General features: G+C 38.3%; 1 gene segment (V, D, J or C); it reads right to left on the bottom strand.

The window, feature by feature from the left end:
• Positions 1-3,833: 3,833 nt before the first annotated feature.
• Positions 3,834-4,327, bottom strand: LOC106000774. The segment is given in 2 exon segments: positions 3,834-4,156; positions 4,273-4,327. Coding segments are annotated over 2 exon segments (378 nt in total).
• Between the last annotated feature and the right edge of the window lie 8,562 nt (positions 4,328-12,889).

Below are 12,889 nucleotides of genomic sequence, written 5' to 3'. Positions count from 1 at the left end.
AATGTTGAAATATTTACTATCATATCCTTACATACACAATTATACAGGATGTTCTCCTCCAAATTCTATAAAGCAAGAGGTAAAAGAACACATTAAATTGAGAAGTGACGCAGCCAGGTATCTTGATTTGCTGATGAAATTTGTACAAATATATTTAAAATTACTAAAATAAACCATAGGATATAATAATCACTTAGTAGAGTCTATGCAAACACAGTGAATAGAAAAAATATCTCTTTTAGAGGAAAGAAGACACAGCTAATTAAAAGTACTTCAACAGTTATAAATTGGAGGACAGCATCATTTTATATTTTCAGTAGGTTGAAACATAGAATCAAGACAATGCAAAATTAAAATTCCCTAAAAGAATATTTAAAGTAAAATGTAAATCTAGAAAAATTAAATCTAGAGTTTCCATGGCAATTTAAGACACTCAGGACAGTCCAGAAAGTATTAAGCTCAGAAATCTGCCTTTATGTTTTCCAACTTTATTTATTTTTGTCTTAAGGCATCATGGTTAAGTCAGTGTACATGCAGCAGGTGCAACCAGAAAAATAGTCAAGATAACAGCGCAAACAAGAAATATACTTCTTCTGGCTCATGGAATTGTAAGCTCTCTGTGCAACTCCTTAATAATAACAATAATAATGTCAGGAGCCAAATACTAGTGGCTCATTCCTGTAAACCTAGCTAGCCATAAGACTAAGATCTGAGGACTGATGTTGAAAGCCAGCCTGCATAGGAAAGTCTATGAGACAATTATATCCAATTAAGCACATAAAAAGCCTGAAGTGGAGCTGTGGATGAAGTGGTAAAATGCTAGCTTTGAACACAAAAAGCTCAAGGAAGAAGCAAGGTCTTTCCTTGAGTTCAAGCCCAAGGACCAGAACCAAAATGAAAACAAACCAAAAAGAAAAGGTGTAAGGAACTGGATCCACGAGTGTACAACCTGATGATTTCTAACAAAAGAATGGAGTGGAGAATAGATTGGTGTAATTATTGATTTGCTGTGCTGTGTAAATTCTTCTAATCATTTACTTATGGAAGCCACCAATATTTCCTTTAGAGTTTCTGCATGATGAGTCCTAATGTACATGGACAATTAGAAGAGACTACAGTAGAATGTACTGAAACCTGCAGGCATATACTAGGGCAGAGGGGAGGAATGGAGGATCACCTGTCAAGATCAATCTACAAGCAGTTCAGAGCATTGGTACTCACCCCTAGATTTCTAGACAGGAAAAGGCCCTAGGTAAGAAGGCCCCTCCAGTTTCACAAGCAGATGATGTGGGTCTGAGGGACACCAGAGAATACTCCAGTTCTGTGTTTAGCTTTTCTCAATAACATAAGCCAGTCTTGGAATGGCTATAGGCTAATAATTTCTTCTATTCAAAAAGAAACACTACTTGCTTGAATTAACTAATGTCTCAATTTTAAAAAAGAACCCCAAATAACACTCTCAAAGTTTCCTCCCTAGTTATGATTTGTATGCTCTGTGGAATCAGGAGAGGCATTGCCAAGTGTGTACTGCTGCAGACAGAGAGGTAGAGTACAGGGAATTCTGCCGAGATGATTCTACCAAAATCTTGAAGTGACCTTCAGATTCTGGATGTATTTGAGAAGCTGTGTCATCAGGTGGAGGCACCAGGAAGGGCAGTTGGGACAGCCTAACCTCTCACTTCTACTTCCCTGGGAGCTTAATGTTATGGCTTTTATCAATGTGAGTGGGTAGCTACTATGCTCTTGACAGCATATGTTTGTGGTGAGAGTAAACTCTGCCCCACATCCACGTCCTTGAATCAGGAAGGGACCAGGATGGTAATTACTTTGCACCATACATGAGGAGCTTAGGAGATTCCCTGATTCTGCTGAAACCATTCTAAAGACATGCTAATGCCCTCACTGGCCCTGCAAACCATGGAAACTCTGTCTCCCAGAGATGTAGATGCAGAGAACAGAGACTGGCCATTTGGATGTCACATCTGGCACCTGGCAGTGGAAACAGAAAACAAATACCCTCCTTGATAATCATGTTATAAGAGGCCTTCCTTGAAGTACCAGAGAGCCCCTGCTGTACTAGGCTGTGTAAACTCCTGCATTGTTCTTCCTTACCTGGGAGCAAGAGCAACAGGACCCCCGGAAGCTGAGCAGGGACCTTCATGTCCATGCTGAGTGCTGACTGGGACTGACTCCTGAACAGGGTTTGAGCAGACTATAAAGTGCTCAGCGCACTGGGCTGTGCTCTGGGCACCTGCAAATAAGCAGGGCCTGGGCAGAGCTGGGCACATCTGCAGGATTGGCTCAACTCAGTGAATCACCACAGGCCTTGCATCCACAGGTTTTCTAGACTAGAAAAGAGGAACATAAATTTGCCTGCAGAGTATGTGGACATGATTTAACTTTAGAAGTCACTTTTATGACTATTTTAACAATGTATAAATCACAGAAACATCAGATGTAATAGAGTATTTCATAAATATATTAAAATATACTTGTTTCTACTTACATCTTTTATTCACTCTCAAGAATTCTTCCTGGAAAAAATTCCCTGTGGTTTTTATGAACTACTTATGCATTGAAAATTTCCTTACTTTCTCTGCTGTCCGTTCCTTTCCTTTCCCTTCCTTTCCTTTCCTTCCATTTCCTTTCTTTTTTTGTTGTTCTCGTGCTTGAACTCTGGACCTGGACCCTGTCCCCGACATCTTCATCTTAAGGCAAAAACTCTACCACTTGAGCCACTGTGCCACTTCTGGTTGTCCAGTGGTTTATTGGAGATAAGAGTGTCAAGGACTTCCATGCCTGGGCTGGCTTTGAACCACAACCTCAGATCTCAGCCTCCTAAAAAGCTAGGATTGCAGGTTTGAGTCACCAGGGCATAGAAGGAAAATAAATCTTAACCAAAGTAGGGAATTTTCTTTTTTGCATTGTAACATTGTTTTGCATATGATTTGCTTTATCAAGTAAATATTGCAGTTTTTGTTGCTGTGTAAGATCATGAACAACTTGTAATGTTTTATACAGTTTACAGATTCTGATAGTTTCCTGCACAGAAATTAGTGAAGTTTGTTATTTTTTTAAAAAGTTCATTTTCCCAGATTGGTAGAAACAACTTACAATCAAATTTAAGTGAGTTTTAATGCTATCACTAAGGTGGACTGTTTCTAACAGTTGGGAAAAAGTGACCATGGTTGACAGTCAGCTATCTCAATACATCATTATGATCATTATGATTGTGTGTGGAAGCTCAAATCCCTGTTCCTTCTCTGGTTTCCTGAAGAGTTCATCATTAGGTCATCCTTTGATTAGATTTGATGAACTGGAGAGACTTGTATAATTCTTCACATAAGCAGGCTGCCATGTGATCAGAAGTGAGGCCTGGAGAATTCCCCTGGAGAGGCAGTTGGGTCAGGTGAGAGCATCAGCCGCTCACCCTGGCTTTTTCCACAGGGTGGAGAATCACAGGATTATGTGCTCAAAACCCTAGGACAGCCTCACAGAACCAGAGAATGCCACACTCCTCCTTCCAACTTCTCTGATGATTAGACTCATTTTCTGTATTAAAGCAATTCCTTCTTAGAGATTCTTGTCTGGCTTATGTTTTACTGTGTGAATCAGAAAGGATGGCTTTGTCTGAGAAGAGACATGGCCACGTGTGTGCGTCTGAGACAGAGGAGGAGAAAATGGACAAAGATTCAGAGGAGCCTTCACATTTCAATGAAAACCTTTGAAAATATTCATAGCTGTCCTACATCTGAGAAGCTCTATCAGCAGATGGTGGCGGCATGAGCAGCAGCTGGGCAGCCTAACCTCTCACTTCTGCTTCCCTGGGAGGTTTATGTTATGGCTTTTATCACTGTGGGAGGGTAACTACTACTCTGCTGACAGTAATAAGTAGCAAAATCCTCAGGCTGTAGGCTGCTGATGGTGAGAGTGAACTCTGTCCCAGATTGACTCCCACTGAATCTTGATGGAATCCCAGAGGCTAAATTCTTTGCATAATAGATCAGAAGCTTTGGAGCATTCCCTGGTTTCTGCTGATACCAGTGTAAATAATAGTTAATGCCCTGACTGGCCCGGCAAGTGATGGAGACTCTGTCTCCTGGAGATGCAGACAGGAAGGATGGAGACTGGGTCATCTGGATGTCACATTTGAAACCTGGCATTGGAAACATAAACACAAAGATCCACACTGTTAGTCCTGATATAGGAGGCCTTCCCTGAAGAACCAGGCAGCACTGAACACAGAATTGGAGGAGTGCTGTCCTTCCTTACCTGGGAGCCAGAGCAGCAGGAGCCCCAGGAACTGAGCAGGGGTCCAAATGTCCATGCTGAGTGCTGACTGGGACTGACTGCTGCACGGGGTGTGAGCAGCCTATTATGAAGTCATTGTGGCAGTAGGCTGTGCTCTGAATACATGCAAATGAGAAAAGCTGGGTGAAGCTGGGAATAGCTATAGAATCAGCTCAACTCAGAAAATCATCCTATTTCCATGGTGCCCACATTGTTTATCCCAGAGAATGTGTTTCACCCATACAGCAAAAGGTGGGATTAGTCTACTTTCCTTTGAATAGATCTCTCGGTGCAATCAGGGATGATGACCATTTCTCTTGAGTTTTTCAATCTTTATGTCATAACACTTGAAAGGGAGAAGAATAAAGCAATAATTGAGTGATTCATATTCAGATCATGCAGAGAAATGAAGATGTGGAAAGCATAGAATTTGTGGATATTTTTAACTGGTTTAATATCTATATGCATTGAAACCCTCTGACTGACATAGCAAGAGATATATAAGCTGTTAAATTTTCAAGCGATTCATACTTGAGGCTCTTCTAAAACACACATATTCAAAAAGTAACATGTGATTCTTCCCAAGCAGGTATAAAGGCTGAGTCCAATTCTTCCTTATTGACCTTACTGCATAAAGGAAAATTTTACTTCATAGGAAAATTTTCAAAGCAAAGGAAAACAACTATATCAAGGGTCTTAGTAAATATGTCCTGTGGTTAGATGGCTAGAGGGCTGAAGCAAAAGCATGTTTCTAACTAAAAATCCAAAATTTCTTAAGTGTTTGTGATTTGCCATGTCACCAGGTCCAACTCTTACTTGGACTTACAGTTTTATATTATCCAAGAAGTATAGCACATTCATATATCCATTGCACTCTGATCATTCCACATCAAATTGAGGGAAAAACACTTACTTTCAAACTCCCTAGTCCTCATGTATCTCTTTCTTGTTACATGTATCCAAATTTCTGTTAGTACCTGGGGAATGGAGAGGTTCATCCATACTTTTTAAATCTAGCTGGTCAGGACTGGGCAACTTCAAGGGTGAAGAAAAATAGGTGTTTTAAAGATTTAAAACATAGTGACACATTTTAATATCACTTTGTTTCTCAATTGATCTAGGCACAGATATCTGGGTGAAATTCCTGAAGTGGTTGGGATAGAAGATAGGCCTTCTGGATGACAATGAAGGGAAATTTGTAATTATTTCAATGAGACTGCTAAATTTGGCAATTTGGAAAATGAAGGCTATTAGTTTAATGCTAATAACTTTCACTTATTGTAATTTGGAATTAAGTTGAAGACAGGACCAGAAACAATGCCACACTGCCTCTGTGGTTCTGTGCTTTTATTCTGTTGCTAGGGAAGAGAAAAGGGTCAGATATGGGAGCGGTTGAGATCTATGTGACCTATGTGACCATTGAATGTATTTTCAATTTCTATTCAGCCTTACTTGCCTTAATTATGGTGTTTGTAGGAACTTGTTTCAAGACCTGATGTTTCTCTGAATAACACTTTAATAGCCAAATAAATTCTCAAGTGCCTTCCAGAGAAATTCTGGAAATCCCAATGGTATTTATAAACATCCATGAGCTATATAATTCATAAACAAATGATAGTTACATCGGTCTCATTTCTGCCTGGATTTCAACTTAAATCAATTTATAATCTCTGTGGTTCAGGGTGGTGTCTGGCTAGTGGTCATAGAAGAAGGTGACATCTTGTACCTCTTCCCAAACCAATTCAATCCTTGAATTTAAGATTCAGTGAATATTTGTAAAAAAAAATCCAAACTCATTCTTCCATATTATGATGAACACCAAGTCTGAAGTTGAAAGTGCATTGCCAGACCAACTAACGTAAAAGCAGGCTACCATGCCTGAAAAACAATCATGTGACAGAGCAATTGTGTAGGAGACAACAAGTTTTGCATTTCAGTCTCCATAGCACCCAAAATAAAATTCTGCAAGTTGTCAATCAATTTGGCAAATAGGCAACATCTTATCACTGCCACAGTCTGCACATAATTCCAGTTTACTATTTGTGTTTTACAAGGTTTTTATGCATTTAAAATAGTCTTGTTATTTTTTGTGTAAAACGATCATTCATCAGAAAAAGTAATAGAGTGGAAGCAGCACACTGCATAATTCTTCCAATGTGACTCACTCGCAGGCTCACCATCTTTCAGTGCTATAGATTTCTTTGCTATTTCATAATAAATGGGCTACAACTTTTCTTAATTCAGAATTGTTTTTATTGTGCCATCTCTGTCATTTGTGATGATTCTAGTTATCACAATGAAAGTCTTAATACTGATACCAGATCTGTTCACATTAGCAAACATCTCTATACCCTCTGCTTATCCTCTCCATTCACCATAAATGCCTATGCTTTTTCCTGTTTTTTAGGTGTTTGGGTGTTTGTTTTTTTTCCCAGGTGTACTAGTAGGGGGATGACCCAGGACCCAGCTTTGCTGTAGACATCTCTAGGTGTGAGTTTGTGTCTCATGTGCTTTCATGGGCTGGCTATAAAGAATCCAACCAGAATATTGTTGCAGCGAGAATGTAAAGTTCTTTACAATTTTAGCTGGATTATTAGTCAATGCTGGTATCTTGGTATTCAATATAGTTGTGCTCACTTCTACTAGACATTTTGTGTCTCACTATCATCTTGAAACAAGAGAGGAGACCTCTGCCTATACACCAAAATGATCACCATATCAGGAATGAGCGCCCTCAGAATTTCCTCAGAGCGGATGAGAGGAGAGTTGCATGCATACCTCATCCCCTCATCGTATGGAGAATAACCTGAAGGTATTTTCACCATTTCCATGGGATGTTGAGGTTCAGTCATCTTCAGCAACTAGAAGGGTTTAACTTCTTTTATGGTACTTACTGACCATTTTCCCTTCCCTACGTTTCTTCCTCCCTTCAACGTGCTTCCTAAACATTCTAAATTGTGCAGACCCTAGCACCCTTTGGGAGCTCTGACTGTGTACACAAAGTATGACTGAGTTGTGCATATGGAGAAAGCCTGATGCTAGTAGAAACTGCTGGCCGATGTTGGCTTATCCTGTTTATATGGGATTCTAAGTGCTTTTATGATTACACAGCTGTCCGATAGAAAAACAGAATGAGTGTTTGCTATGTAGTGAGTTTAATCTTTACTATTTCTGATACAGGTATGGGTCAATGTTGAGGTCAATTCAGTTTTCCCTTTATCTATCTATCTATCTATCTATCTATCTATCTATCTATCTATCTATCTATCTATCTATCTATCTCTATCCATCTACCATTGTATACCTCTTAATACAAAAAAAGCATCAGACACAATTCAGAACTCAGTTGATAATATAAGGATATTATGGAAGCTCATTCTTTGGATGTGACACACTCAGAATTTTTGCTCATGTATCACCAGTTCTGGATGAAATGTGAGAACGAAGATATTCTCTGTTATTTTTAAGCCTAGTTTCCTGTTAAGATTTTTTCCTTCTTTCTTTTTTTAAATGTTTATTTTACTATAAAGATGCTGTATATGGTTAAGGTAATGTGTACAATTTTTTGAAGATTTTTACCCCTTCCTTTGTTTTTTTCCCTAGTATTACTTCCCTCTCTCACCTCCCCTACTTCTCCCTCCCCCTGTCTTTCTTTTTAAACAGGGCCAACAGCCTTTGCTATTTGTGAGGGACTAGAAAATGGAATGGTCTGTATCCTATGAATTCAAAATTTGTCCCTCTAGTAAGGCTTGCTGCTTGTATACTTGGCCTTGTTCTTCCATTGTTTCCTTGCCATTTGTGACTTGTCAGCCTTTTAAGGCTCTTTCCTGAAACAAAACTGATGTTGTCTTTGAAACACTTGACCAAAAAATATCACAGTTACTGTGCTTTGGGGACTAGTTTCTAAGACTCTGAGAATCTGAGAAAAGTAGGTGTATTTGGAAATTTCTGTTGTAGTTTGCATGAGAATGGGAAGTGCTCATTCTATTTTGGACCTCCCTTGGGAAACTGACTTTCTTGTGGTCCTGAATACTGTAGGTGACTGTTTTTCCAGAAGCACTGTGAGATTATGAATGAAGGCTTTTGCTTTTTGAGTTCATGATTTTTGTTTGTTTTTGGTGAGGTAACTTTTTGTTTTTTTCTGCTTAAAATAATCATCTGTTTTTTTAAGCTTGTACTTAGTTGGTTGGATTTTGTTTTTTAAGAATTTTTTTTCTTGGGTGCTAAGATAATTTGTCATTAACAATAATTAATTAATTGTTTTAGACAATGCTAGATGAAAAACAGAAATAAAAGTAAGTGGCTGAGATTATATTTTGACATTAAGAAAACAAAAATTAAAAATTAAAAAAACAAGTTATTGTGTTTAAAATTTGTTTTGGCCTTATTAGATTTGCAAATTTTCAAGTTTAACCATATAAACAAGTGAACTTTGCTTGTTTTCAGTTTTCATAAATATTTTAGTTTAAGTGAATATGTATATGTTTAGCAATCTTCCATTACCACATTGCTTTTTTCCTGTATCATATCTCAAGTCCAGAGGCTTTCCTTTAATAAAGAAATAACTTTAGCTGTTCCCTATATTTGTCAGGTGGATTAAATTTTATAGGTAATCTAAAAGCATCTGATCAAATTGAAGTTATGAAAAAAGATAATTTATTAATAATACATATAATGTTAAAATATTTACCAATAAATGGAAATGCCAAGGTAGTTGCAAGGTGTTATCTCAAGTACTCTTGTTTTTGTAAAAATCTATGAAAAGGCATTTATATTTCTAGAGTCCATTCTGTTACTTTTCTCTTTCCTATTTCCCTCTTCCTTCCTTGCTTCTTGCCTTCCTTTCTTTTGTTTTGTTTCTTTCTTTTTTGACACGATATTACTATGACTTTCAGGCTATCATTAAACATGTGATTTTCTCTGCAAAGATTCTACCTGCAATGTTAGAGTGACACATGAAATAAAAGAAGCTGAGAGTTGCAGAGAGAAGGTGGTGAACATGAATACAAAAAGTATGATAGAAAGAGGACATGCCCTCTTTCTAGTCTATATTAAATTAGATAGAGAGAATCTAGATTCCAGAATGATATGAACATAGGCATACCTGAATAACATGATATAGGAATACTGTCTCATATTTCTAAGGTGTCTGAGCAAGTACAGTGGCCTTTTAATATAAACTCAAAATTCAAATTAATATAGGAATATCAGCCTATATATGGAAGAGAGATAGATTTTTGTCTATTCAGAGATTTTTGTTTTTGAAATGAGTTTCCACCTACTAGGGTAAATAGTTAATTAAATAAATACCAATATATTTTTTAACTATTGTCATAAACAGGTGCTCTATCATTTGAGTCATATCTTACGCCCTATTTGTTTAAGTTATTTTTTATTGTGAAATACCATACAGAGGTTTTACAATTACATGGGCAAGGTAATGAGTACATTTCTTATGAAGTATTGTTTATTTTTCAGTTATTGTGTCTAACACAATTTCCCAGCCCAGTTTCAGGCTAAACACTTCCTCTTATGCTCCTCCAATATATTAGAATCCAGGCATGTGCCATCATGTCTTTTTGTCCAGTAATATATCTTGTGACCTTTCTGGGATGTCCTGAAATTCTGGTCCTCCTAATTTTGTCCTCCACATAGCTGAGATTGTGATTGCAGGTAAGATCAATCACACTGAGTGTAAGTATTTCTTAAAATTCAGAATTCTTTCCTTTTCAAAGGCCTTGCTCATCTAGAAAAAAGTACGAAGTATAAAATTCCTAAGTGGTTCTTAGGTAGGAAGGAAAACATCAAATGATCATCTGATTTTGTTTTCACAAGCACACACACACACACGCACACACACAAACACACACACACACACACACACACACACATACACACACTCCAGTTGTCGAATTTTCTTTCTGATAGTTTGATCACTTTATACAAAGAAATCTAGAGAGTTGGTTGAAGTGCTCAGTGGAAGAGAAACACCTGGGACAGTGAACCTCAGATAGCAGCTGTCTGAAGAATATTTTGTTTCAACCAGCTAGAGCACTGTGAGAGGAAACGTGTTATTCTCCTGACCATAGCAAGTTGCAACATCTTCAGCCTCCACTGGATTTATGGTGAAGTTGAAATCTGTCTTAGACTCACTGCCACTGAACCGGTTTGGGACCCCCCTTTCCCTGTTGGATCCTCTATAGCTCAGAGGTTTTGGAGACTGTCCTGGTTTCTGTTGATACCAATATATGAAACTCTCCAAAATTCATTATCAGCATTCTCACGGACTCTGCAGGTGATGATGGCCATGTCTTGAGGAGACAGGGCCAGAGATGCAGGAGTTGGAGTCAGCACAACGTCTCCAGTGGAGCCTGGAATGGTAATCAAGAATATCTCAAGAATGGCCACAGATGTACTGAGACCATCCCAATGTAGGCATATTGTATTAGTGACAGCTTTAACTTGTCAGGGCAGATACTTTAATAACAGAAAATTGAGCAACAAAGACTTGAATCAATCAGTTTGAGAATCCTGCAAATCAGAGAGCAGCAATGGCCGTGATGAGTGTGAGTAAACCTTTCCTCCCACCTCACCTGGAGCCCAGAGCAAAAGCATCATACCTCTCATACCTTTGTGCTATTTGATATTACTTCTCACTGTTTATCAGCATGAAGTGATAAATGTTGATGCTGGACATGATTACTTCAACAGAAATCACTGCTACCCAACCATAGATACCTCTGAATTTATCCTTTTCCAATGAGTGGAAATATCATCACTTAACAGGTAACTATTATATCCAGTTGCCCCTCTATGAGCAAAAGAGAGAGACACAGAAAAAGAGAGACAAACATAGACACAGAGAGAGAGCAAGAGAGAGAAAGAGAGAGAGAGAAAGAGAGAGTCTTGTTCTCTTCTCAAGCCAGTAAAATGACCCATTGCAACCATGAGATGTACATGCTGTTATGTTGAAAAACGAACTTTACACCTTTGGCAGGTGAGGAGGGAAGATGGGAGGGCGGGGATGGTAAGGGGAAACAAAGGAGAAGGCAACAATTCTTGAAAAGAAATGCACTTATTACCTTGCTCATGTAATTGTAACCCTTCCGTATGGTATTTTCACAATAATAAAACTTAATAATAAAGAAAGGAAAATGAGATCTGTTTATTTTATTACCAATGATTTTCATCCACTGGAATATGGAATCGGTTTGAAACAAGACTAAGGACAGGTTGCATAGCCCCACGGTGTTCTGGACTTCTCCCTGTTGAGCATGCAAGTACTCTATTCAAGAAAGAATCAGAGCTCTGAGGAATCCATGTGATCTGCGGGTTTAGATCCAGTGAATGTGTCTCTAATGACTGTCCAGCCTTGTCTGTGGATGTTTGTACAACTTGTCTCAAGACCTGATTCTTTTCTAATATCTTAATGGCATTGTACATTCTCAAGAGATTTCTAGAGTCTCTTTGTAGTCCCAGTGACATTAGTGAACATCTATTGACTGTACATTTCATAAAGAAATTAGGAATGCCATAGAAACCTCTCTTTTAGTCAGTGTTCTAGCTAGATCTCAATTTATATCTATTTACAATCAGTGGGGCTCAGAGTGGTTCCTGGTTTATGATCATGGAAGAAAGGAAAATCTTGAACCCATCCTAACCCAAGTTCATCCTGGATTTTAAGTTTCAGTGAAAAGATTCAAACTCATTCTTCAGTATTATAAGAATATAAAGTCTGAAGTTGAAAGTGCATTGCCAGCCCAATTAAGGTACAAGCATGCTACCTGTCTGAAAAATAAAAATGAATAAGGAATGGTTCATGTGTATGAGTCAGGAAGCTTCAACAAAATAAATATATTATCCAAATTTGTCACTTAATGTGTTAAACATATCGCATCCTCTTATTGCAAGAATCTGTATAGTTTTTTATTGGGGGGGTCCGGTTGTGGGGCCTGAACTCTGGGCCTGGGCACTGTCCCTCAGCTCTTCAGCTCAAGGCTAGCACTCTACCACTTCAGCCACAGCGCCAATTCCAGCTTTTTCTTTTTGCTTATATGGTGCTGAGGAATTGAACCCAGGGCCTCATGCATGCAAGGCAAGCGCTCTACCACTGAGCCACCTTCCCAGCCCAAGAATCTGTATAGTTTTAAATGATTTTTTGTCTGCTTCGCTTTTTGAATTTGCATTGAAAGCATATTGATTAAAAGAATATTGACATAAAATAGACCACATTTCATAAGCTTTACATCCATATGAATTATATTTTTAAAAATTCAGAAACCTATTATAGGTGAATGAGGGCTGTGGAATGAGATTCCTCACAAGAGTTTGTACCTTTGATTCTGCTATATTGAGCCATGGGAGAAGGCACCAAATTAGTCCTCTCAGCTTCTGAAGTGCTCTGAACCCAAGTTCAACACTGCTGATGTGGTGCTGGTCCTGGTTCCTTTTCCCTCCTGGTCTTTGGCTCTGTAAGGATGCTAATAGAAGGCCATTGTGTCAGAACTAATATTTATCTTCTTTTCTGAGGCCATTATTAATTACAAACAAACTGGACTGAGAATTGTGCTGTGATGTGAAGCCTCTTAATTCCTACTTT

This window comes from Dipodomys ordii, unplaced genomic scaffold (assembly GCF_000151885.1).
Source record: "Dipodomys ordii isolate 6190 unplaced genomic scaffold, Dord_2.0 Scaffold237, whole genome shotgun sequence".
Classification (NCBI taxonomy): domain Eukaryota; kingdom Metazoa; phylum Chordata; class Mammalia; order Rodentia; family Heteromyidae; genus Dipodomys; species Dipodomys ordii.
The sequence above is the reverse complement of the archived record's forward strand: the minus strand, read 5'-3'. Positions and strand labels throughout refer to the sequence as shown.